General features: G+C 38.7%; 1 protein-coding gene across 1 annotated transcript in view; it reads left to right on the top strand.

The window, feature by feature from the left end:
- The window catches only part of CDIN1 (CDAN1 interacting nuclease 1), a 163,572-nt gene that overhangs the window by 25,140 nt on the left and 110,729 nt on the right, over window positions 1-27,703 (top strand). The window contains exons 2-5 of the mRNA XM_063118883.1: window positions 14,642-14,687; window positions 15,515-15,579; window positions 22,640-22,700; window positions 27,442-27,514. Of these exons, the coding sequence (XP_062974953.1) occupies window positions 14,642-14,687; window positions 15,515-15,579; window positions 22,640-22,700; window positions 27,442-27,514 (245 nt within the window). The remainder of the gene's footprint in view (window positions 1-14,641; window positions 14,688-15,514; window positions 15,580-22,639; window positions 22,701-27,441; window positions 27,515-27,703) is intronic.

Raw genomic sequence — 27,703 nt, 5'->3', positions numbered from 1 at the left:
CTATACAATTTGTGGCAATCACTGTCCCACCCCATAGCCCTCCACACCACACCCCATTTTTATTTATTTATTTCTTACTTACATTTATATACCATCCCTTTAGCCGAAGCTCTCTGGGCGGTTTACAAAAGTTAAAAACAGTAAACATTAAAAAATTATACAAAATTTAAAAACCATCAGAAACATAAAAACAACAGTACAAAAACATTTAAGAGTGGCTTTGCAAGGGCTGCTGTGGGAGGGAGGGGGCAGGAAAGTCGTATCTTCAGTATTCAAGGCAGTAAGCCTGTGTGCACCAGTTGCTGGGGAACATGGATGGGAGGGTGTTGTTGCACCATGTCCTGCTTTGCTGGGCCTGGTCAACAGCTGGTTGGCCAATGTGTGAACAGAGTGCTCGACTAGATGGACCCTTGGTCTGATCCAGCATAGCTCTTATTTTCTTAATATTTAATAGTGTTTTAAACTTTCTGGGCTGATTCTGGGGAAGATTGAGCAGAACGTTAGTTAAATAGGGTGTTCTTAGCTCCTTCTCCCTACCAAAGCCTTCTGTGCTCCCCAAAATGGCACCTGAAGTTTGATAGACCCCTGGAATGGTATACTATTGGGCATGGGGGTCAGGAAACTGCAAAACAACAACAACGAAATAAGGGGAATTCAGCGGAACTGCCTTGTGCAAGTGTTTTGCACCTCACGCAAGTCATCGCTGATACAAGCCATTGTATGTTTCATGGCGACAACATTGGCAAACATGATTTCTAGACTATTAGATTAAAGCTACAACCCCATTCAATTTACCAGGGAATAAATCCCATTGATTCAGTGAGCTTTACTTCCAAAAAAATATGCATGGGATCAGGCTGAAAGTCTGCCTCTTCTTTAAAGAACGGGATAGCATTTTTAGTGTTAATCTATACTAAGAGCAGAGTGTTTTGTAAGGCTGAATACTAAATGCAGGTAAAAGAGTACCAGACATGGAGTTTGTTTGTTTTGTTTTGTATATGAAGCAATAGCTGTGTAAACTGTAACTTTGTAATTTTGTAAGTACCACTTTATCATGTTGCTGTAAAAGGTAATCAAAATAAATAATGGATGATGAAGAAATATTTTCTCATGCCTTTTGTATTCTTTCAGGAGTACTTCCAGATCTATGAAATCTTAGTAAGCATATTAAATAATACAACATGATGTGCAACATATCATATCTGAGACATTATTTTGCGTAGAACATTTATACAACTTATATGGAACTTGTATGCAGCTTAATGAATATAAATAGTTAATCTTGTTTTTTTTAAAAAAAAGAAAAAGTGTGATTTCAATCCTCCCCCTTCCCTCGATAACGGGCAGAAAGGTGTAGGTCATCTCTGAGATGCTATGACATTGATTCAAGGTTCCTCAGCTGTGCAGTGTACATAACGCATATGTTGGAGAGTCATCTGTCAGCTATGCCCCTCCTATGGAGTTAAAGTTCTAAAGGGAAAAGAATTCGACACAGTGCTGTCACTGTTAAATTTTCACAATGGAAAAGCATGCAAATATTGAGCCTCTTGCTTAGCCATAGTGCCCTGCCTAATGTCTGTGCTACTTAGAATAAAAAAAAGTGGGTGCATCTAGGGCTCTTAGATCTGACAAAGGTCATGCTATGCTGGGCATTTGAATTGGAAATTGTCTGGACTTAGATTTTATAAAGCTCCCACTGTTGTCGGGAAAAATTTCAGCAGGGTTTTGTCCCTGGAGAGGCCTCTTAGGCCCTTTTCTGTCCTATGAATGAATTTAGATGTGAGGGCTTCTCTGGCCTTAAAACTGTTAAATTCATTTTGCATACATCCCCAGAGAGAAAAACTGGCAGATGCTTTTGTCTTGGAAGTGTTTAAAAGAAAACTGCAGAACAGGAACAAGAGAGGGAAGGGGCCCTGTGTAGAGTCCCAGAACACTTTGGAAATGGCCAATATGCAGTTTTCATCAGTACTAAGGCGGGGCGCAATATGGTGCCTGTAGCTCACTGGGGAATATGAATGTTGATTAAGCATACTCCAAGGCTTTGAAATTCTGAAAGCAGTGTCAGAATAATGGATGTTGAGCAAATGTCAAGCATTTGTTAATTTCTCTGTTATTTGGAGTTTATCTACCATGATCAATCAAATAAACTAGTGCTTCTCTGTTGTGGCATGTGTCATTGATATGGTGATTAGGTGGCTAGAGAGACCTTCTGCTTCCCCTACCCCCACTTTCTCTCCAGGTAGCAGATTCATAGTTATTTAATGGAATAAGGTGTGTTAACAATTTTTTAAAAAAATGGCATGTGGCACCCCAAAATGACCATACATACTCTAATTAAAAGTCACCATGTCACCATTGAGAGTTTGTGAAATTTACTCTCTCTTTTTTCATGCGAAACAAATTAGCATCAAGAAAGTATGTGTTGTCCTATCCACCTATTAGGCTGCTTTGCCTAAAAAACTAACAAACAAACAACTTTCCCTGCCACTTCAAAACTAGGAAAAATCCTACTAATCACAACACAAGTACTTCAGAAGTGTTGTTGTTGTTTAATCATGGATAGTACCACATTTATTTTCCTTTGGTGATCTTGGGCCTGGTGATATTTCTCTCTTTTAATAGCTAGGTATGATTTAACATGACAGTGATTGGGTTTGCATGGCACACTAAACAATGATGGGTTGTTTTCTGGAACAATCCATGATGGGTTGGTGTGTAATCTGTGAGCTGTTTTTCCCACCCACTGTGGCTTGTTTCTCCCAAATAACCAACCCTGAGAACCCATGGTCTGCAGTAGGGGTTGTTTTATGTATAGTGGGTTAGCGTGTCATTGTTCACACCAGCGTGTGTTACAGAGATTGCCTATAGAACACTTGGCAAGAGCAGCCAAAAAAGCTGCTGTGGCTCTGCTCATCTCGAGCGATCTCTGTTCCCAAGATCTGCCTAGCAACATATTGCACTTCTGGTGCTCCATTCCCTTAGCCTCCGTCTCTGCTGCAGTCAGCCCCTAAGTTAGGCATCCAAGCCGCCTCCTCAATCCAGAACTGATGTCAAATAGCAGTGTTGAGCAAACCTAGTATTAAGCAAGCCAAATAAATCACTTTATATGCCAATACATTTTTTCTTTTTATTCTTTGTTGCTGGTGAGGGGGGAGCTGTCAAAGGCTTGGAAACTGGGGCAATGGATAAGAAATAAAGAAGAGGGAGTAGGAAGGGAAGAGAAGTGTAGCAAACAGTTTGTTTCAGATGTGCTTAAATCCTTACTTTCCCATGAAAAAAGCAGTCACACAATTATCCAGTAATGCATGTGGTGGTGGCTCCCCATAAGGGGAACCCATGTATTAAATTTTGTCCCATTTCTGCAAAGTTTCAAGGAGTTGGAGGGCTCCCCATTGGGTAGAATTATTACCACAGGTATATTCGAGGCAGTATTAAGCAAGCCCAGGATTTAGCAGCCAAATAAGCCACTTTGTGTACCAATAAAAAGTTTCTTTTTATTTTGTATTTCTGATTTGTTGCTGGTGAGGGGGGAGCCATCAAAGGCTTGGAAATTGGGACAGCGAGTAAGGAATAAGGAGTGGGGAATAGGGGGTAGGAGCGAGAAGGAAAGGGAAGCAAATAGGGTAAGGATTGAAACGAGTGGGTGGGGGACTGGCAGAAGAAGACATCTCTAGTGTGAAACGGACCAACCAGAGACTTGCTGCTGCTTTAGCGGTAGCACAAGGGACTGCAAAGGAAGCTAGGATACCTGGCTGGCGAAGGGGTGAGAAAATAAACCACACTCCATAGCTTGATTGCCTGATCGTCTGGCAGGAGCACAGTAGGTTGTTGGCAAAACAACGTACTCTGTGTAGGTTATCAACCAACATGGGTTAGCATGACGTATGTACAGGGCCATTGGTGGTGGTGGTGGTGGTCTTCTGCTGCTGCTGCTGCTGCTGTTGTTATGAGTTTCAGTTATAGAATCAAGCAGATGGAGGGTGTTCAACCTGTTCTGGATGGGGGTTGCACTCCCCCTGAAGAAGCAAGTTCGTAGCTTGGGGGTTCTCCTAGAATCATCTCTGTCACTTGAGGCTCAGATGGCCTCGGTGGCACGGAGTGCCTTCTACCAACTTCGGTTGGTGGCCCAGCTATGCCCCTATCAGGACAGGGATAACCTGGCTTCAGTTGTTTATGCCCTGGTAACCTCCAAGTTAGATTACTGCAATGCACTCTATGTGGGGCTGCCTTTGAAGATGGTTTGGAAGCTACAGCTTGTGCAAAATGCAGCAGCCAGTGTGACAAGGACCAGAAGGTTGGAACATATAAGACCCACTCTGGCCCGCTTGCATTGGCTGCCTGTATATTTCCAAGCCCAATCCAAGGTGCTGGTTTTAACCTATGAAGCCTTACACGGCTTGAGACCACAATACCTGATGGAACGCCTCTCCCAACATGAACCTACCCATACACTGCACTCAACATCCAAGGTATACAAATAATAATAATAATAAGCCATGAGTCATAACTTCTTTTAAAGGATCATTTTAAAGTTAAAGCAATACAAAATGAATAGAAATACAAAACTGATAGAGACATATTATTAGGAAACAAAGAATAAAACCTTTTTATTCTCCCAGTATTTTAACACTTAATTTTAATTTAAATTTAAATTTTACTGTTTTAACTCTGTATTTTAATTTTATATCAATTTTGCTGCGTGGTTTTTATTCTGGTTGTGCTTTTTATATTGTATTGTGTATTTGTGTTTTTAACCTGTTGGTTGTCTTACTGTGATTTTAATTTTTGTGAACCGCCCAGAGAGCTTCGGCTATTGGGCAGTATAGAAATGTAATAAATAAATAAATAAATAAATAAAATCAAAAATTAAACAAAAATAAAATAAAAGGTGCCAGTAGTCCAATTTATATTAAACTTATCACTTGTGCTCTAACATTATGCTGTTTGAACTTGTCATTCCAAGACGGGTACACACACACACTTCCAATCATAAACAAACGAGCAATAGGATGTGTATTCCCAGGTCTGCAGTGTACAATGGCAGTGATTTTATACATAGTGTTCCAGGTTTTATGTATCCAGTTATAAAAAGAAAGAAGTTTTGGTAGATTTCCAGGCTATACTCTTGACAAAAAATGCAGTGATGGAAAGCTTTAGATTCATGACTCTTCATAAGAACATTGGAACTACAGTTCCCAACTATACAATTACAACAAAGACGGAACTTATTGACACACTATGCAGGCATATACCAAATATAAATATTAAACCTGAAACTCTAAAGATGGGATAGCTTCTGTACTTTTAACATTTGTGTAGGTGGGGGATTTTTTCTTTTGGCAACGATAGCTATTTAGATCCCTGCTGGATTATAATCTGACAAATTGCACCTGATAAAATCCCCCAAAGGTATGTATTGTATTTATGTAATTTATAGCAAATGAAACATGCTCTTTTTTAAAGTTTTGTTTGGGCTGTTCAGCAAACTTGACATTTTCTGCATATATTCCAGTGAAATATTAAGTGTTTTGGAATAAACTGTATAATTATGCCATTAGAAACTTTGGGTCTTTTGTGTGATTTATGCCCTGAATATAGCTGTCAAACAACACGTGCATTTAACACGTGATGCATACAAATGCTAAAGGCATTAGCTGCATGAGGCCAATGTCATTAACAGTAATCAACATAATGAAAGTTACCTGGCTGTTTTTTAATGTAATTAATTGCTTGTAAATAACACACTTAATTTACAGTTTTCTAAATATGATTATATTACCTATAAGCAAGTGGTGTTGGCACATGTAGGTGATCTTTTCCAGATTTTTAAAGATTGTGGCATAATGGGGAAAATAACCAGATTCAAACGAAATCTCCTGAAGTTGGAATAAGGATTTGATCTATACATTTTACAAGGATATACATTTCAAGTGTGTTAAAAAAAAATAGAAATCAATTGTGTTTGATTAAAATGAAAGATCACCTACACATGTTTATGGAATAGCATCATATTTTCTTTTTAGCACAATTCAGTAGATTTTGTTGTTTATTCGTTCAGTCGTTTCCGACTCTTTGTGACTTTATGGACCAGCCTACGCCAGAGCTTTCTGTCGGCTGTCGCCACCCCTAGCTCCCCCAAGGTCAAGTCTGTCACCTCCAGAATATCATCCATCCATCTTGCCCTTGGTCGGACCCTCTTCCTTTTGCCTTCCATTTTCCCTAGCATCAGCCTCTTCTCCAGGGTATCCTGTCTTCTCATTATGTGGCCAAAGTACTTCAGTTTTGCCTTTAATACCATTCCCTCAAGTGAGCAGTCTGGCTTTATTTCCTGGAGTATGGACTGGTTTGATCTTCTTGCAGTCCAAGGCACTCTCAGAATTTTCCTCCAACACCACAGTTCAAAAGCATCTATCTTCCTTCGCTCAGCTTTCCTTATGGTCCAGCTCTCGCAGCCATAGGTTACTACGGGGAATACCATTGCTTTAACTATGCGGACCTTTGTTGTCAGTGTGGTGTCTCTGCTCTTAACTATTTTATCAAGATTTGTCATTGCTCTCCTCCCAAGAAGTAAACGTCTTCTGATTTCCTGGCTGCAGTCAGCGTCTGCAGTAATCTTTGCTTCCAGAAATACAAAGTCTGTCACTACCTCCACGTTTTCTCCTTCTATTTGCCAGTTATCAATCAAGCTGGTTGCCATAATCTTGGGTTTTTTGAGGTTTAACTGCAACCCAGCTTTTGCACTTTCTTCTTTCACCTTTGTCATAAGGCTCCTCAGCTCCTCCTCGCTTTCAGCCATTAAAGTGGTGTCATCTGCATATCTGAGATTGTTAATGTTTCTTCCTGCGATTTTAACTCCAGCCTTGGATTCGTCAAGCCCAGCACGTCGCATGATGTGTTCTGCATACAAGTTGAATAGGTAAGGTGAGAGTATACAACCCTGCCATACTCCTTTCCCAATCTTAAACCAGTCCGTTGTTCCGTGGTCTGTTCTTACCGTTGCTACTTGTTCATTATACAGATTCCTCAGGAGGCAGACAAGATGACTTGGTATCCCCATACCACCAAGAACTTGCCACAGTTTGTTATGATCCACACAGTCAAAGGCTTTAGAATAGTCAATAAAACAGAAATAGATGTTTTTCTGGAACTCCCTGGCTTTCTCCATTATCCAGCGGATATTGGCAATTTGGTCTCTAGTTCCTCTGCCTTTTCTAAACCCAGCTTGTACATCTGGCAATTCTCGCTCCATGAATTGCTGGAGTCTACCTTGCAGGACCTTGAGCATTGCCTTGCTGGCATGTGAAATAAGTGCCACTGTCCGATAGTTTGAACATTCTTTAGTGTTTCCCTTTTTTGGTATGGGGATATAAGTTGATTTTTTCCAGTCTGATGGCCATTCTTGTGTTTTCAGCTGGGATACCGTCGTCTCCTGCTGCCTTGTTATTAGCAATGCTTCTTAAGGCCCATTCAACCTCACTCTTCAGGATGTTTGGCTCTAACTCACTGACCACACCGTCTGAGCTATCCCCGATATTATTATCCTTCCTATACAGATCTTCCGTATATTCTTGCCACCTTTTCTTGATCTCTTCTGTTTCTGTTAGATCCTTGCCATCTTTGTTTTTGATCATACCCATTTTTGCCTGGAATTTACCTCCGATGTTTCTAATTTTCTGGAAGAGGTCTCTTATCCTTCCTATTCTATTGTCTTCTTCCACTTCCGCGCATTGCTTGTTTAAAAATAATTCCTTATCTCTTCTGGCTAACCTCTGGAATTTTGCATTCAATTGGGCATATCTCCCCCTATCACTGTTGTCTTTTGCTTTCCTTCTTTCTTGGGCTACTTCCAGTGTCTCAGCAGACAGCCTCCTTGCCTTCTTGGTTTTCTTTTTCTTAGGGACGTTTTTTGTTGCCACCTCTTGGACAATGTTGCGAACTTCTGTCCATAGTTCTTCCGGGACCCTATCTACTAAATCTAGTCCCTTAAATCTATTCTTCATTTCCACTGCATATTCATTAGGAATATTAGTGAGCTCATATCTAACTGATCTGTGGGTCTTCCCTATTCTCTTTAGTTTGATTCTAAATTGTGCAATAAGAAGTTCGTGATCTGAACTACAGTCAGCTCCAGGTCTTGTTTTTACTGTCTGTATAGATGTCCGCCACCTTTTGCTGCAAAGGATGTAGTCAATCTGATTTCGGTGTCGGCCATCTGGTGAAGTCCATGTATAAAGCCGTCTTTTAGGTTGTTGGAAGAGAGTGTTTGTTATGCACAGTGAGTTGTCCTGGCAGAATTCTATCAGCCTATGTCCCGCTTCATTTTGTTCTCCTAGACCATGCTTACCTGTAATTCCAGATGTCATTTGACTGCCCACCTTAGCATTCCAGTCTCCTATAATGAAAATAACATCTTTTTTTGGTGTATTATCCAGTAGGTGCTGCAGATCCTCATAGAACTGATCTACTTCTGCTTCTTCAGCATCTGTGGTTGGGGCATATATTTGAATCACTGTGATGTAAGCCAGGGTAAATGGCTTACCCTGAATTCGAATTGAGATCATTCTATCATTTTTTGGATTGTATCCAAGCACTGCTTTAGCCACTTTATTATTAATTATGAAGGCTACTCCATTTCTTCTGTGATCCTCTTGTCCACAGTAGTAGATCTGGTGCTGATCTGATGTGAAGTGGCCCATTCCAGTCCATTTCAGTTCACTGACACCCAATATATCTATATTTAATCTTGACATCTCACCAATAACCACCTCCAATTTGCCCTGGCTCATAGATCTTACATTCCAGGTTCCTATAGTGTGTTGATCTTTAGAACATCGGATTCATCGTTCACTACCAGCACTGTCGGCCGCTAGCCGTCCTTTCGGCTTTGAGCTAGCTGCGTCATCACATCTGGGGCTAGTTGAACTTATCCTCTGTTCCTCCCCAGTAGCATTTTGACCATCTTCCGACCTGGGGGTCCCATCTTCCGATGGTATACCGACATATCTCTGGTTGTACTGATCCATTTAGTTTTCATGGCAAGAATACTGGGGTGGGTTGCCATTACCTTCCCCAGGGATCGTATTTAGTCTGACCTCTCTACCATGACCTTCCCGGCTTGGGTGTCCCTTCACGATTTAGCTCATGGCATCCTTGAGGTGCTCAAGCTCCAGCGATCTCCTTTGCTGTAGATTAGTATTTATTTATTAACTAAAAAACTTCTATACCACTTAATACATTAAAATCCTCAGGTGGTTAACATTAAAATACAACATAACAATATAACAGCCCAGATAAAATAAACAAATAAATAAATAAAAAAATAAAAAATAAATCATTTAAAAACATTACAGTACTATAACAATAACAACAGGGTAGTATCAGAGTCCCTCACAGGTCTGGGAAAGTCTGCGTGAATAGGTATGTTTTCAAGAGACATTTAATCTTGCCACCATTTCTGCCTCTCAAACCATATGTAGGAAAGTGTTCTAAATAAAAGTGTGGGTGCCACCACTGAGAAGGTCCACTTACACATCACTACCTGGCCACTTTCTGTTGGTCATGTACAACCAGTGAGGGGACAACTGGGTATATATAAGGAAAGATAGTCTACTAGGTAACCTGTTCCCAACTTGTTTAGGGTTTTGTAGGTCAACAGCAAAATCTTGGCCATGGCTCTTTAACTAATAGATAATATCTCTTGTTATGATAAATGTTATAGAAATAAAATGACTGCATGGTCTTCTTCTGTTGAGGAAAGCAAAGGGCTACTCAGCAAATCCAGTTTGTGAATCCTATTGTGACAATAACGCCAGGGCTGCCTGCAGTAATAATTTAAGTGTGGCAGATGTTACTTACTTGGATACATTATGTAGTGGGACCATACAACATCCACTGAGAAGCAGGTGAACCTCCCACTACTGATTTAGGGTTGCCCACGTTTAGAACACATCTGCTAACAATGCATCATGCATCATCATCAGTAGAGTTATATTCACAACGATGTGCGAGATTTTTCCTCCTTCTAAGCAGTCCCTTATGCCCTCAAATAATGGTTTGTGCCTCACATTTCTGCAGTTAGAATCCTCTATATTTTAGTTGTTGCATTGCTATGAACGTTAGTTTCAGACATTTCATGTGGACCACAGGCATATGAAAAAAACTTGCTTACATATTCACTCCTACTTATAACTTTCTCATCATAGCACTGCATTTAATCTTCATTTTTACAATTCAACAATAAGAGGAGTCTAAAAATACATTCATTCAATCATAAGAAAAAGACACTGGGAAAAAAATGAAGATTCTTCAGAAAGAACTGATGCCTCAGTTTTAGAGCATCTCGTTAAACGTTTTTAAATGAAAAATCATTTGAGCAGTATGTTCTTCTGGTAATTTCCCTCTGTCTACTGTTAGAAAGTATTGGCCAACTAGGTCAGCCATTATTAAAGTTCAAGTGGCCCAGTGGGAAAAGTAATGGCCTTGTGCTACTATGAATTTTAAATGTTGCCATTTCTGTGTATTGCACTATCATCTGTTCTCACACGTCACTAAATTGTATAGAAGTTGTTAGACCAACTTGAGTGTCAAGGTCATAGGAATGATGACTCTTCTCAAGTAGTCTTTATTCCCTCCAGAGTTTTATCATAAAGCTGTCCTTGTACTACATGTGATAAGCATCAAGTTGTCACACACATTTTTCTAGTTTTATTGAACATATGTTGGAGAGTATGAGGATGCATTATGAATTTTGTTTTCTTACAACAGGTTTCATTCTAGCTTATGCCTGGAAGATGGAGCACGCTAAAGATGCAATTAAAGACATTTTATCTCCTAATGGTTTTTTTTATAGAATTGTACAATCAAGAGAACTGCATATGCAGCTTGGTTTCAATGTTGATCATCTACACCAAGCAGGATATTCCACTATGGAAGTAGTATATAAAAGGCAGGAGCCACACTACTGCTTTATAGTGGTATTGAAGTGCACTGACAACTGCTGGAGCCCATGATTAATCTACACCAAGCAGGATATAACACTATAAAAGCAGTATGAAAGTGGTATATGGTATGTGTTATGGGCTCCAACAGTTGTCAGTGTACTTCAATACTTCTATAAAGCAGTAGTGTGGCTCCTGCCTTTTATATACCGCTTTCATAATGGAATATCCTGCTTGGTGTAAATGAGCCCCATGTCTTCTGTGGAGTGGGGTTTGCTGAGGAACTCAAATCCTCTCCCGAAGTGGTCTCCCTTGGGCTTGCATTGGCCAGGAGCCTGACAGGTTCCAAAATAACTTGATCAGCTTTGAGTACTATGCACCTTGACTTAGGGGTGGGGTGCCTTTTGTTTCTTTGCTTCAGGCAGTAAAATGTCTTGAGCTGGGCCAACCTCACATAGAGCCATTTCAGTCATTGTTTAGGCTGGAGTTTTGCATACTTTAAAGGGCAGGAAGAACAATCTGCTTTTAGAAATGAACATTGGGAATGTGGCCTGTTGGTTTACCACAATCTCTTGGTGGGTTTTGATGTTATCCCTAGATCCTTTGGGTTTGAACCACCTGTTGTGTTTGGGATTTGGGCTCACTGAAGTACAGGAGTGCCATTTTCCCAACTCCATCTGCTTGACTGGCTGCACCTCTTGTTGGAGATCAGGCACTTTGCCACTATTGTTAATTATCTCTGCCTTTGGTAGCTTCTTATATTGTTTATTGCAGTGTGTTCTTGATGGTTCAGAAGCTACAGCTTATGCAGAATGCTGTTGGCCACTATTTTGGCTGGAGAAGGATGTAGAGACACAGAGAGCCCCTGAAGATACAAGAGACTCTCCTTTTCACAAAGTTTAAAGCAACGATGGAGATAGACAAGGCTGGCGTACTCCGCCTCTTCAAATGTTTATTGTCATTGTTTTCCTAATACCTGAAATATTGGCTTGTAGTATACTTCTAGGAATGATCAAATCTGATTGCCACGACTTATGAAGCCCTAAGTGGTTTGGGCTCAGTATGCTCAGGTCTTTAGTCTCCTCTTGGTATATGCACCGTCTTCATATATCCAGATGAGACTAAAGCAGGTTCGATGGGCACATTTGCAATATTGACAGAGGACTTGCTCTTTCACAAAATGGCTGCCATGTTGGATGTGTGTCTGTGTGGTATGTGCCAGCTGGTTTATTTCTTCTGGGATGGTATGTGTTTTGCCTTTGTGAGCATCATCAGTTTGCCTTCTGTGAAATGGATATTTTGTTGTGCCTTGTAGAAAGCAATATGTGATTTTTCATTTGGGGTTCATCTCTTTCCTCTACCTTGCATTCAGTTTCTTGGCCTAGTTACTTATTTCTGAGCCTCATCAGTTTGCCTTCTGTGAAATGGATGTTGGAGCAAAAACTGAGTTCAAAAGGGTGGTTTTGGGTTTTGGAACTCAAATCCCACCTCTACCTCATAATTAGGTTCTTGGGCAAATTTTCTTTTAGTCTCACCAGTTTGCTTTCTGAATTTCACATCCATCAGGCAGCCGTTTTGTGAAAGAGCAAGTCCTCTGTCAATATTGCAAATGTGCCCATCGAACCGGCTTTAGTCTCATCTGGATATATGAAGACGCTTCATATGCCAAGATGAGACTACTGAGCATACTGAGCCCAAACCGCTTCATAGGTCATGGCAATCAGATTTAATCATTCCTAGAAATATACTACTAGAAACCAATGCTTCAGGTATTAGGAAAACTAGTCCCCCGTCCCCCCAGCTCCAAGAAGGAGCAGTTTGCAGCTACTTCAGTTAGGCTGTACTAAGCCTCTGAAGGAATAAATGTAAGGGGCTTGGACACAGTGGAAGCTTCTGCTTACGGAAATGGGGGAAGGCGACGTTCACCAATTCCATTTTCCCCTTGTCACCTCCCAGAACAGATTTGTGAGGGGGACACAAAGGGAATGGACAGCCAAGGCAAGAATGAGTCCCAACTCCATGAGTGGAATTCAGTTCATAGAATTATGGCTCCTGGCATATATGTTTATGGAAATATTTACAATGAGAGGTGCTTTGCAAATATTGCATTTGGACAAAAAGGCACCATTTGTGTACCTTAAATACAGTACCATCACTTGAACAGGGTCTACAGACTTTGGGTGCAAGCCAATTCACAGACTACTCTAAAGCAGGGATAGAATCCTGCACAGAAGCTTTGTAGGGGAACCATGAAAAGCTTATTGCCGCCTTGAGGCCCAGCATTGGACAAAAGGCCGGATGATAATGATGATGATGATGATGATGATGATGATGATTTTGGAATGTGAGTCCTGGCTGCAATGTTGAATGCCCAACATGGAGGTGACAGTGCAGCATGAAGGCAGTCTGATGGGGAGAATTCTGCCAATCGCTATGGAGTAACTCCTTATGTTACTTAACGTGTGTAGGATAGGCATGCCTGAAACCTTTGGTATTAGGATTAATTTCAGTCTGGAATTTCCAGCTCAGTTTTTCTTAAAATCTCCGAATATGCTCTTGTTTTATTACTAATAAAATAAGGATACTAATTCAGAATGTTTTGTTACTCTTCAGTCCAAAATGTATTTAGGAAAATGTCAGTGTTGTCTCTAGTCAGCATTCTTAAACATGAACACCAAATCAAATTCAACCATTTTTGTGTTGTGATTTCTGAATATTAGAATTACTATAATAAGACTGAGGAAACTCATTTGTAAAAAGGGGGAATTTGCTTTTTTGTACTACAGAGTTAGTTTATTGAAACTCTAATTTGTTTGAGTTGCATCTGGAAATAAAATATATCAGAAGTAATTAATTGTGTTCAAGATGTGCCGGGGTAGATATATCCACAGAGGACAATTGAGAACAGTAGCAGTGTAGTACTGATTGCCTTTTTTGAGGCAGGGAAAAAAATCTTGTCCCATTTCTAAATGTTAACTATTCAGAGAGAGAGAGAGAGAGAGAGAGAAATCTCTCTTGGGGAAGAATGTTTTCCAGGTTGCTTCATTGCCAGGTGTTTGACATTGAGTGGAGCTTTAAATGAATGAAGCTTATGGCAGCCTTTGGAAATGACCGACTCCAGGGAATCTCAGCTTCCTGCTGTGAAAGTTTCTATTTTCAAAGCACATCAGTTTTAGTAGGAATGTTACAGTGGTCCCATATGCTGCTTCTGACAGAGAGCTAAGTTTCTCCCCTGAATATGAGACAGCTACTGAAGAGGTTCCCTTGCTGCTAACAAAATGAATTTCAATATGTTGCCAATGAACAATCGGTATGTTTCCTACGGCTAATGGAATTTAGGTGCATCAACTGTTAATGGAAGTCTGCTTTGTTTTCTTTCCCAATTTCAGTACATACCACCAGTATCCCACTTTGTGGGTTCTGAAGCTGGAAACGAATTGTCAGAGCAACATGCCAGCTTGCTTTGAAACTCTTGCTACATTTTCCACCTCTTCCCTTCCTCATAAACTCTTTTTCTCACTCTCTCCTTGACCTAGCAGTAGGAAGCCTTTGTCTGAGGTGTTCATCTGGAACAACTTTTCCACACTTGTTTTCATGTTCTGTTAGATTACAGGGCAGCAGGCCTACCTTTGAAGCTCCTTTCTCTTTTGTTTCTTTGCAGTGCACTCCAGTAATTAACTTTGTCCTTCTTTTATTTGTTCCAGTCAATCGCAGTCCACTCTGCTGAGCATCTTCTCCCAGGAGTACCAGGTTAGAAGTTTTCTCCTTTGTGAGGGTTGACAGGTGCCTAATTGAATGATGAATGTCCCTTTATTTCTTTGTAATTGAACTGCCAGCTTTCTGATTGGTTTGGAGGATGTTCCCCTTTCCACATCAAGCACCGCCTGAGTCTCAGTGGATGGCTGCCAAGCCTACCCATCCATCTGTCTAATAACATCTAGCCTTTGCTTATTTGGTGGACCTGTAATAAATTATGCTAAACCATTATTATTCTGACAATAATAATTTCCCTGTGTTGCGTGGTTCCATGTGCTAAATGTTTGCTGACTTGCACTGTCAGTGCTGCTTTCCATGGCTGACAGAGATGATGATAAATGACCATTGCCGGAGTGGCAGAAGGCAAGAGAGGCAGAAAATGGAGTCATTTATCATGAGATGACAGGTGTCAGTCAAGTGGCAAGTCTCAATGGAATTACTTTTTGTAGTTTTCAAATAAGTTGTTTTTAAGCAATGTTCTTCCTGGTTAAAAATGCCAATTGAATTGTAAAACCAGAGTGCAGAGGACTTGGATGGAATTGATTTGAAGGGAAATTAATATAAAGGTTGAAAGAGAGAACAAGTTTTTCTCTGCCCTCTGTAACCCTCAGCAAACTTATTTAGATTCAATTACTATGACCTTACTGCCTTTTACATATATGCTGTATTACGGTAGAGTCAGAACATGTTTCATGCCATACAGAAATGAAAAATAATTTCTGGGTATTAGTCTTAAGATTTCAGGGTTTTGAGGGGGGGCATTTATGATTTACGCTGGATTTCTGTTTGGCATATTATAAAGCTCTTTTGTTGTTTTTCAGAAACTAATCAAAAGAACACATGCTAAACATCATACTCCAGAGGCAACTGAAGCTTACTATCAAAGGTATGAGTTTCCCAGCCTGTTAGAACATAACGGAACATAATTTTATGTTTTGTGGTATATATTTTTAAAGAATATATATGCTGACCAACCTTATGTCTGAAGACTGCAGTTTTAGTTCTACCAGTGAGTTTTCCAGGAGAAATGGCATTTAGCCAAGATAATGAGAATTTCACTAGGCCACAATCCAGTCTACAGTTGTGTATACTGAAGACCCACTGACTTCAGTGGGGCTTAATTCTGTGCTGGATTTTGGCCTCAATCTATAGCAATATTCTTTATTTCATATTCTAAGTGTGCTCTTGAGAGTTTCCGTGCTAGCCTTAGTATCATCAATTATACTGGTGGGACTTACGTATTATCAATGTTGAGTATGCCTATATTATAAGAAATGTTTATAATAGTAGCTACACTGTTATTAAATAAAAAATGACATCTAAATATAAGGGTTTTACAACTTAATTTGTACATTTGGGGCTTTGCCTGTTTTAGAAACAATGCTGTCAAAAAAACCTTTTAAAGGAAGCATAAACCTTTAATATGTCATTTCATAAAAGTTACATGATTATGTGCACCTGGAGTTAATAAATTGTAATTGAAACTTGTTATAGGTTATCTGTAGCTATATTGACATAGACATCTCAGCAACATAATTGGGGCGTATTGATATCTGGTAGAGATGTGCAATTAAAATTTTACTATATAGATTGACATCTGAAGAGTCCGCATGGCAAGTGAGATTATACCTGTGATTATAGATGTCTGATATTTATGGTCTAACAGTATCCTAATAAAATAAACAAACACATTTTAGACCTTGGGGCAAGCGGACTATATGGTATACTGTTATGGAATAGATATGCACTGATATACGTAAAACCAGACACAGTACTATTCTCTCTTCTGTTAACAATCTGTAGCAACGTATTAAAGTTGCCACTATGTTTGTAATCTGTTCTTTAGTCTTCTGAGATTTTATTGTTCCCAAATTAGGAAAAAAAATATTGCATACTGGAGTGGAATAGCCACAGTGAATAAGCAAAGCCTTCCAGATATATGAATAGCACAAAAAATTGGCCCTATCACAAAAGCTTGATAATATGAATCATAATGCATGAATCAAAGGGAAAAATATAAAACAGCGATGCAGTTTTATTGTTTAGAAATATGCATAGAATTCTATGTTTAAGTAATGTTGATTATACTTAATCCGACTATTGTGGTTCAAGAAAATTGAGAATGCTTGTTTTTAAACATGTTAGCAGAGACATTACTGAAAGAACACAAGTCACTTTTATAACTATTGCAAGATTGTCCTTACCCCTTTGAATCAATAATAGAGACATTAAGTTCCCACTAAAAATCTGTGAATTTAAAGCTCCCTACTTGCCAAATTCTTCATTTTGATTAGGCTGTGACTTGGTATGGCATCTTGGTACTGTATAATTTCTAATGTCCGCCAACTGTACTATATATAGAGAAGTAGTTTTATGATGGTTGTATCCATTGAGTTCTATTGGTCACATTATACTGAATTAAGACATGTGTACTCTGTGATTTAGTATACGTACATATATCTAATGTATGTGCACAGAGACCTTCCCCCACTTCCATAGAATTCAGAAGTTGGTCCCTATGTCACTGCTTTTAATGAGATCTTTGTGTTCGCTAAATGAAATAAACTGGGGATTCAAGCAGTTTGAGGGAAGTGTGAGGTCAAGCCCCTATGTGGAATTTTAAAGATGATCTTTGCTTGCATGAATTACACTTTGACTTTCTTATGTAGCCTTCACATTTGTACTTTTCTTTTTCCGTTGTGGACCACAGAGCTGTATATGCAATATCAGCCTCTTATAGCCTATGGACAAACCAATCTACACATTACAATTTTGGATATTTAACCCTGCTAACCTTGATTTGAAACCTTAACCCTTAATAAGGTCCTAAATGTACATTGAACCATGATTACCCAAAGGTGGTGTGTATAAGGAGAAACCAGTGAGACTTGCTTGTCACCTTGAAAGAAGAGACACTTAAGGAGAGGGGTTTGCTTAGTGCACCTATAGTGCAAAATGTGGTTTTGGACATGGTTTAAGGCAAAATGCGGTTTTTGGTCAGTCCTTGCCCTTAACATTAAACATCAAACCATGCTCTGCTACATGATTATTTATGTCTTCTACATTATTATTATTATGTCTGCTACATCAATGTTTAATGGCCTGGTGTTTAATTATCAGATTGCAATGATTTCAACAGTTTGGTTGTTGTTTCTTTAATACTCATAATTAGTAGTTCAGGTTTTATTATAGCATGACTTTCCCCAGAAATTTTAATATAGCTAGGCTGTAGCCCTGTGCACATTTGCTCAAGCTTCATTGGACATAGTAGCTTTACTCCCAAGTAAATATACACAGGATTGCAATGTTGATGTGTACATTTTATTAGAAATTCCATGAATAAGGAAGATGCAAGATTTGTATGATTGTTAACTGCAATTAGGATGAATATGTTAATCTTTTCACTGGGCTATAAAGTAATCTATATATAGTCCTCTTATGTAAGTGGTTTATGTAAAAATGAACACCGTTCTTATTCAGATTTGTAATTTGGGATCTTCTTTCATTATTCTGCTTTTATCACTGAAATATTCCAAGAGTAACTGTGATTTTAAAACTGTAGTAAAGAAAAGACTGAGTTGTCTCTTACCCTTTGCTTCATTATGTAAATTCCAGAGGAAAGCTGTTTAGGTCAGGGTTAGTGTGAATATGGTGCATGAATAACAGGTCAGTAAGTTCAGAGCATAATGCATAACATAATAGAACTATTTTTGGTTCCCAGTGAACTTAATGATAGCTATTTCCAGCAATGGCATAATTAACTGTATAATCGCCCATTGACTGTATAAGAATTCTTAGTTTTCTCAGCTAACCACATTTTTAAGTGTTGTGTGATACACATGTACACACACACATTCACACGCGCGAGAGAGATAGAGACCTATATTTATTTTTCTATACTGCCTTCCCACAGAGAGGCTGATTGACAACTTAAATGTCTATGAATTTTATTATTATAAAACTAAAAATTAAAAACCACTAAAATCAGCAGTACCACACACCAGCATGTTTTCATAGCCCTGTGTATTCCTCCTCCTAATTCTCCTTTGTTTCATATAACTAAAAGGTTTCCTATATTGCCTTGTTGCAATTGGCACCACAGTTTAGAACAGGGGTGGGGGACCCCCATCCCATGAAACAAATTTTGCCCACCAGATCAGCCCTTCTGGCCCCCAGGGGTGAAACTTCTCTGAAATCTCCATCCCTTCACAGCAGGAAGGGGCAGGAGAGTGACTGAGCTTCAGTCACTTTGCTCCTCTGTCAGCTTTCCTATACAAAGAACGTGAAGGAGTGATGCTGGTTTGGTTGCCTCACTCTTCCGTTACCTTCCTGAATTGAGCAGAGGGTTGGCCTTGTAGGCCCCTTCCAACTCGGCTATGAGGAGAGACTGAACGAACTGGACATGTTTAGCCAGGAGAAGAGAAGATTGAGGAAAGACATGATAGCACTCTTCAAATACTTGAAAGGTTGTCACACAGATGGGGGCCAGGATCACTTCTCGATTATCTCAGAGGGCAGGACACGGAATAATGGGCTCAAGTTACAGGAAGCCAGATTCTGGTATGACATCAGGAAAAACTTCCTGATTGTTAGAGCAGTATGACAATGGAACCAATTACCTAGGGAGATCATGGGCTCTCCCACACTAGAGGCATTCAAAAGGCAGTTGGACAACCATCTGTCAGGGATGCTTTTAGGTGGATTCCTGCATTGAACCTTATAAGCCCCTTCCAATTCTACTATTCTATTATTCTATTCTATGATTCCCCATGTAGAGAAGGCAATGGAGGAGTGAAGTTGGCTGAGACTGCTTTGCTGCTCCACTACCTTCTCTGTATGGGGAAGGCATCTAGCCAGGGAAAACCCAGGAGGAGCAAACCTGGCTCCCTGTCTGAAGCACTCGCTGAAGAGATGGTGACTTGTTCGATGAGTCCGCTTTGCACCATCCAGATAGTACAAAGCAGGCTCTCCAATTGATGCACCAGGTGGGGACCCGACCCTGATGACACAGACAGTACCCCGTCCCCTGACATCATTTGGCCTGGTGGGGGTGGGATCTGGGAGACCTGGAGGCAATCCAGCCCCCAGACCCAAAATAGTTCCTGGTTTAGGGTCATGTTTGGCTAGCACAGCACAGTTTTCTGCTAAGGAAAACGTCACACCAGAAAGCAGAGTACAGATGGCTCACTCAGTCAACACTTTTGCTGGCGGTTTTGAAAGGTGGCTTTTCTTTCATTCATTTTTTCCATCATGTCCATTTATTAGCTTCCATGACAGCTACCAGTCATTTGACAGTGTGTTTTTTTTAAAAAAAACAACAACACAAAACTTTTGTATGAACTGTGAATAATGATCCCAGTGTTTCAGTACAGTGGCATTGCCATAGGCAACTGCTTTTTGACTGAAAAAGCAAGTTATTGTCATTAACTGGCCAAAGTTTAATCAAGGGTGGGGATCTTTTTTCTGTTGAGGGCAGCATAATCTCAGAGGCAATATGGCAGCGGCTGCATGAAATGGATGATATAGTGAATGTCTAAAATTAATATTCACCTGTGAATATTGACAATTTTACAGATGTATGAAAATTTAGAGGTAAACCAGTGAATGCTGAGAGTCATCAAATGTGATTATCAGCATTCATTTCTTCATGCCTTGAAATGTGGGGAAATATATATCCACTTCCAAGCATTTGCAAAATTTATCTGAGATTGTCAGCATTCACTGTAGCATATATTATATCTTAAAGCATAATTTATGGACTTTTGTCTGGATGTTAATCAGTTGAAATCCAGTAGAGATTCCCATTTTAAACAAAATTGTGTACCCTCAAGAGGGTAAAAAAAAACAAAATTGTGTACCCTCAAGAGCTTGGGAAATGCCTTGTGAAATGGTCCTATGTGAGAAGGCTAGGAGTATACTTGTGTGATACATTCACATTTAAGTTAATGGCTTAAATTTTAGAGCATTATTGACTCAAAAGGCATTGAATTCATACTGGGTCAATTAATCTTTGTGAAGGTATATGTTAGTTTCCATCCTTCTCTTAGATCTTTCGACCAAATGGTTTCTATATTCCGTTTTTAATTGTTTTTCAGCACCAGCTACAAAGAGCAGGAGGGGAAGCTTTTCAGGCTTTTCCGTAGCTGGCACCTGAGCTAGTATGTACCAAAGCACCTGTCATATCTTCTGTCATAAGCCCTGTAACCGAGCTTCTGTGTCCACAGAGGAATTTTGGATCAAGCTTACTTACCCATACTTTAGTTATCCTCCCCATCATCCAGGGCTGTTCAGCACACCTAGTTCAACTGCTGTTGGAATGGGGTTAAGTTACTTCTACAGTGGGAAATGCAGACTGGTCGGCAGTGCTAATAGTGCCATTTTTAAAACAACCACAACCAAGAGAGAGTTGTCCTCCCCACTGACTGCTCTAGATACCACAATTGCTTCTTTAATATCTTCCCTCTTTGTTGGAGGTCAGTATGTCCAAAATATGATCATGGAAAGAAAAGGCATTCTAGCTGGTATAAGTGGTAAGAAGGGGTGAGTAAGAATGTGCTGCATCATTTCTACATCATTTCTTACCTATTATCCACCTAACACCTCTGTCTTTGTTAACAGTTATAATAAATGAATGCCTTAAATACTCAACCATTCTTTGACAATATTAAAGTGGACAATTGAACAGATCTTTGAACCACTTAAATGCCCAACCCTTGGCCAGATGCAGATCAGAATCAAGTATTGTTCCTGATCTGGATTAGCTGTTCTGGGAACCTATAGAAGAGCATGGCTTGAGTGGGGCTCAACTGGAGCTTGAGGCCTTAGCTAGACCTAAGGTTTATCTCGGGGTCATCCCTGCCTGCTCCCAGAATCCCCTGTGTGTCATTTACAAGAACAGGGATGACCCCGGGACGATCCCGGGATAAACCTTAAGTCTAGCTAAGGCCTGAGTCATCCAGCACCTGTTAACAACAGATTGATTCATGATATGAGAAGAGGTTACGTTCTACAAAACCTGGAAGAAATGCCAGAAAGAGTTCCTGTTAAAGCAACACTGGTTTTGCCAGGGATCTGAGCTCATTTATGAACAGCAGAGCGGGCTTGCAGAGTTATTAAGGACTAGCTCTTATGAGAAAACTAGTATAGATTTAAAAAGGTACAGCCCCAGCTTACAGTCCAGCATCACTGCATGACATCCCAGTTTGCCCTTTTGTCTTCTCTTCTGGGTGCTTACAGGAAAGTGAGGGTTGTTGGTGAGGCAGTGGAGGTTTGGATTCTGGTACAATGTGGCAGCGGGAATCTGGATTCTTGTTCATTGCTGGTGTAGTCTGAACTCTGGTCACAGTGGAACTGGTTCTCAGGCTGGCTTTAGATCTCTAGGATCCTTGAGAAAAACTCCTGACGTGCATCTATGGGAGACTCAATTTGGAAGATCTGAGATGTTTGGAATTGGGACATAATAAGTTGGATCGTATGTGTACTAAATCACATTGGTCTCTCCAGTTTGTCTGTAGTACAGACAAACTGGAACATTCAGTTTGATGGTGTGGGGAGATGTGTAATATCAAAGAACTTCAAGGGTAATTGTCTCCCCTCCCCCACTCATGAAATATTGGGCTCAGAATCCCAATTCCTAAAAACAGTAACCTTGTTCTCTGTGTGTCTGCTTATGAAGTAGCTATAATTTTATTCATACGAATGCAAGCTTTTTTCTTTGTAGATTTTCAATGATAATGTAACATAGATACTTCTAACCTGTTCATAAGGAAAAAACAATAGAAGAGTTTCAGATCACGACTGTTTTGCAAATATTTATATTTTAAGCTAAACTACATGTTCTTTGGTCAGTTTCTTTCCAGCCCTAGTAAGACAGAGAGAGATACAATGACTTTAGTGCTGGCCTTTTCTTTGAATCTGCAGCAGCATTTTATTTTTGTCTTGTTCAGGTACCTGAATGGAGTGATCAGAAATGCAGCTTCTCCTGTATTATTGGAAATGGCCAATGAGGTAATAATTTCTTAAGAAATCTCTTTCTGGTAAATGTAAGGAGCATATCTATAGTGACTTTTACTTAGAAATGTAATTAAACAAAAGAAATTGTGATTTCAAGGCACATCATACATTTTAAGTAGTTATTGTATTCGTTAGTATCTGCAGTAATTAGACAAACCACATTAATTAATCCGTTAATGCACTTAATATTGTATTTGCAAGTCAAATGTGCATAAAGTTTCTTGATTTTTTTTCTCTTTTCTTGAAATGTTTTTTCCCCTATTTTTTTGAGAAAGAGTGGTTATTTTAAAACATTGATTCGCTTTAATCTACTTGAGTATTTTAATAATTGAGGCTGTAAATCCTACACTCATTTACCCAGGCATAGGTCTTACTGAACTCAATGAGATTTACTTCTGAGTAAACATATTTAGGATTATGCTGTGCCAGGAATTTAATTTTTTGATTAGTTTTGTTTTCATAATGTAAGAAGTTACACAAATGATGAAAACAATTATCTTTTTAACCTTCATTTTAGCATAAATATCATAGAAAAGGAAAACAGTTTAATATTAATTTAACTGTTTGTCATGTATATATCAGAGTTCAAAGAACTAATAACTTAACATTTAATCTTGTACTATAACTTTGTATTATAGTTATCCATATTTAATATTACAAGAAAAAAATCCTGCAGGATGGTGGTGACAGATTTGGGTCCAGCATAGATAGAGATTGAGGTCTAGAAGCTTAACCCATGGGTGTGGCTGCTGTGGGTTGCTTATCTATTAACCAGGTCACCACCTATGTTGCCCATATCTCATCCAATGGGGTTCTGGAGGCCTGGACCAGGGGCAGTGCTTGCCAGAATTACGAGACTGGAGACTGCTGCAGTCCAGTCCTAGTATATTTAAAGAGGTTTGTGGGAATAGTTATGCCATTGCAGGCACAAAAAGTTTATAATCCTAAAAGATGGCTACCTAGGAAAAAAGTCTATCTTCTAGTATCTTTAACATTGAAATCCTATACATGTCTTCTCAGAAGTAAGTCCCATTGATCTCAATAGGGATTACTCCCAGGAAAGTTTATTTAGGATTGATTGTAATATGTTAATGAAAAGTAATCGCCACTGTATTTGATTTGGTTTTGAATTTTTATTCAAGCCTCTGAAGAATATAAAAAAATCCATGCTTGTGTATTGCTTTTAAATGCTAAAAATAGTCATAAGGCAGAAAACGAATCCTTGCATTAAAAAGGAGCTTAAGTGGAACAGCAGCAGCAAGTCCTACATGTAACATGAGGAAGGAAGTATGATTTTTCTTTAAGCTTCTGTCTGATTTACATTGCTGTAGTCAGCAAATGAGCAATTACCTATCAGTTACTAGATGGTTTTAATGGTCTATAAAGTGTCTATACATCGTAATAATAGAGTTAACATATGAAAGTGATTGCTTTGTGTTAGTGCTCAAAGATGCTTGTTGCAGTTTCTGACAGAAGATTTCAAGTCTACACCATTCTCTTTATTTTAAACAAAGAAATACTGCTATAGAATGGATCCATAGTAAATAACATGCATTGCATGGGGATTGTCATAGACTAGCACCTCGTGGGTGCAAAGACATGCAGTGTTTATGGCCTTGTTTGCATATGCTTTTGTTGTATGTTTTTTCCTCATGCATTTCCCATTCCCTTATAGATAATGCACATAATTTCTGATACTTAAAGTGTTCCTTTACTCAGATACTGTGCTTGTACATCTTAGCAATTCATGCGGTTAGGTTTTGTTTGTTTGTTTTTTAAGTAAAAAATACCGTTAAAGAAAAAGTTATTTTAAATAACTTTATTTATTGCTAGCAGCAGTACAGTAGCAGGTAATATGAAAGGTAATGTTTTTTGTGACTGCTTCTGATGCATTAGGGAAATGTGGCTGTAACAAGCATGAGATTGCTGCTTCCTTACAATCAAGCTGCCATTTTTATATGATAGTTAATATTTAAATGGCGTACTCCTGCATCTGCTGACAATTGGTGTAATGGTAATACTTTATGAGTCAATATATATTTAATCAGTGGAAACTGTAAAAATTGATGAGAAATATATAACATAGATGCATTACAGTGTGCAGCATCTCTCTTAAATAAGAACAGGCCATTGTTGTTGTTTTAATTCTTTTTTGAAGCATCTGTGAAGTTGTTTTAAAATTTCAGACATTTGATGTGTCACTTTATACATCCAGAAGTTTAATTTAAAAAAACAAATAAATCCCCAAACTCTGATGTTTGTTAAGAATAATAAAATTAGGTATTCTGTTCTCACCAGGCAAATATTTTCTAGTGGGATTTGAAGCCCTATGAATTTTACTTACATGCTAAATTCTGACATGAAGCATGATGGGCCTATTTCAGAGAAAGATGGGTGCATGATTAATATGAAAATTAGGGAGATGCAAGTACCTGAACTAATAAGGTAGTCCTTATTCAGGCTGGACTACCTTCAGTAATTTCACCATTTTTCATGTGTCAGCTCTGATGTGGGTTACTGGAAATAAGCAGATCTGTAGAAAGCATTTCTTTTTACATGGGGGAATTTAAGAGCATCCAAGTGTGTGTGTGTGTGTGTGTGTGTGTATTTGGGGGGAAATGTATGTACAAGGGGATGCATCTTTTTTTGCTGTAGTTTTTAAAACAAGATAAAATTGTGTATGAATACATACAAAAATAGTCACGAAAAGTATCATTGCCATAATATAAGTGAGAGGTTTACTCCTCTAAAGGCATTTTATTCAATAAAGTACTATGGTAATTTGCAATTTAAAAATAATACTGCTATTCAGAAGATAGTATATGTCACATTTTAAGTAAATGAAATCCCTTAAGATGGAGCCATAGCCATCTAAAAAAAAAAGATTCCTATAACTTAAATATATTTAACACACACTGATTGATCTTGAACTGGTATTAATGATACATCACAATTGAAGATTTTCAATAACACTTTGTTAAACAACAGCACAGATTTATGTATTTATTTATTTATTTTTATTTATTACATTTTTATACTGCCCAATAGCCGAAGCTCTCTGGGAGGTTCACAAAAATTAAAACCATAATGAAACAACCAACAGGTTAAAAGCACAAATACAAAATACAGTATAAAAAGCACAACCAGGATAAAAACCACGCAGCAAAATTGATATAAAATTAAAATACAGAGTTAAAACAGTGAAATTTAAATTTAAGTTAAAATTAAGTGTTAAAATACTGAGAGAATAAAAAGGTCTTTAGCTGGTGACAAAAGGAGTACAGTGTAGGCGCGAGGCGGACCTCTCTGGGGAGCTCATTCCACAACTGGGGTGCCACAGCAGAGAAAGCCCTCCTTCTAGTAGCCACCTGCCTCACTTCCTTTGGCAGGGGCTCATGGAGAAGGGCTCCTGTAGATGATCTTAAGGTCTGGGCAGGTACATATGGGAGGAGGCGTTCCTTCAAATAACCTGGCCCCAAACCATTTAGGGCTTTAAATGTCAATTTAATGATGTTTCTTTTTTAACAAATAGCCCAAAATATACTATATAGGAGTTCCCTTGAATGTATTTTAGATTTGATTGTTTATTCTTAATCTTTTAAAAATGCTGTTACTCTTTAGAAGCCTTTGAAATGAATGTGCTCTAGACATTTCCTATGATTTCAATCCTGCACAAAGTTGGTTTGCATAAATCTCATCTGTTTCAATGTAATTCAAACTGTCTGTATACAGGATCAGAATCTAGGTTTGTATCATCTTGATTAAAATGCTAAATATTAACTTTGGTCTATTTTTATTTAAGGTGTGAGAAACTACTTCATACTTAATTCTAAATTGCTTTTTGAAAATGTAAATCATGTGTGGTAATGGTCCTTCCAAGGCTATTTTTACACCCAACGTGCTTTAATAGAATGTTTTTTTGTTAATAAGTGAAAGCGCCTAATTTTTCATTAGTGAACATACTTACTGGTTGAATGCTTTTGTTCAAATATTGGTTTCACATGATGTGCATTGAATTGTGTGCTTTAGGTTGAGAACAGTTGAGAGGAAAAAACACTTAGAGCTTGATCCATATGTGTTGACCAATGCCATTCAGGTTCCTAGGATATTATATATACTAATAGCTGAGTCAAAACAGAGCTAAGAAACCAAAGGGAAATATCAGCATGCTTGGCTGAACCCCAAGGTTTGCAAAAGTAGAAAGATCTTTAGCAAAAAACCACTAAAGAAGCAACCTCCTCCCTCCCCAAACAGCCCAATGAGGACTTAACATGCTCAGTGTCCACAGAATGCTGAGTGTATGGGATGGGGGTGGGAAGCAGAAAACACGTGGAGAGAGTGGTGAAATGGAGCTTCCTGAAAGAAGGCATGGCTGGCTAGCTGAAACACTGAATGGGAGCCCTCCATACTATTGCAGGTCTCACTTGTAGTGGTCAAATGTTTTGGGCCCTTGTGTAGGGATAAATTCAATAATTATGACATGATCACAATTTTAAATTTTTATTGTAATACAAATAAATATATTGCATCATGACAAAACTAATGTGAGTAGAAGAGTGTATAGTCTAAGAGACTTATAAATACGATTCTTACTATGATTGCTATCATAAGAAAGGTAAGTGTATCCTTCTGAAAGGATAAATTAGATGACGAAAGACAAAATCCTCCACTCCCCTTTGTTGAAATGAGAGAGATACAGATTTAAAAGAAAGTTGCTCTTTATCTTTCTTGTAAGGTGGATTTTGCCCCATCACTGATGGCTCGAATAGTGTTGGAAAGATTTCTACAAGAACAAGATGGATCAGCCCGTAAGTAATTTTATAAATATTTAGCTTTATTGAAATAAGAATAATGTAATATAAAATAACAGGTAAACTAAAGAAAGTCAGTTTTTAATGTCTGATATCTTGAATTAGTAGCTCACACTAACACTTAAAACAACGCTTAACCTGAAAGGCTAACAAGTTTATGATGGTACAAGCTTTCTTTCACACATG

Source organism: Elgaria multicarinata, chromosome 2, assembly GCF_023053635.1.
Source record: "Elgaria multicarinata webbii isolate HBS135686 ecotype San Diego chromosome 2, rElgMul1.1.pri, whole genome shotgun sequence".
NCBI lineage: Eukaryota > Metazoa > Chordata > Lepidosauria > Squamata > Anguidae > Elgaria > Elgaria multicarinata.
This window is presented reverse-complemented; position numbering and strand designations above follow the sequence as displayed.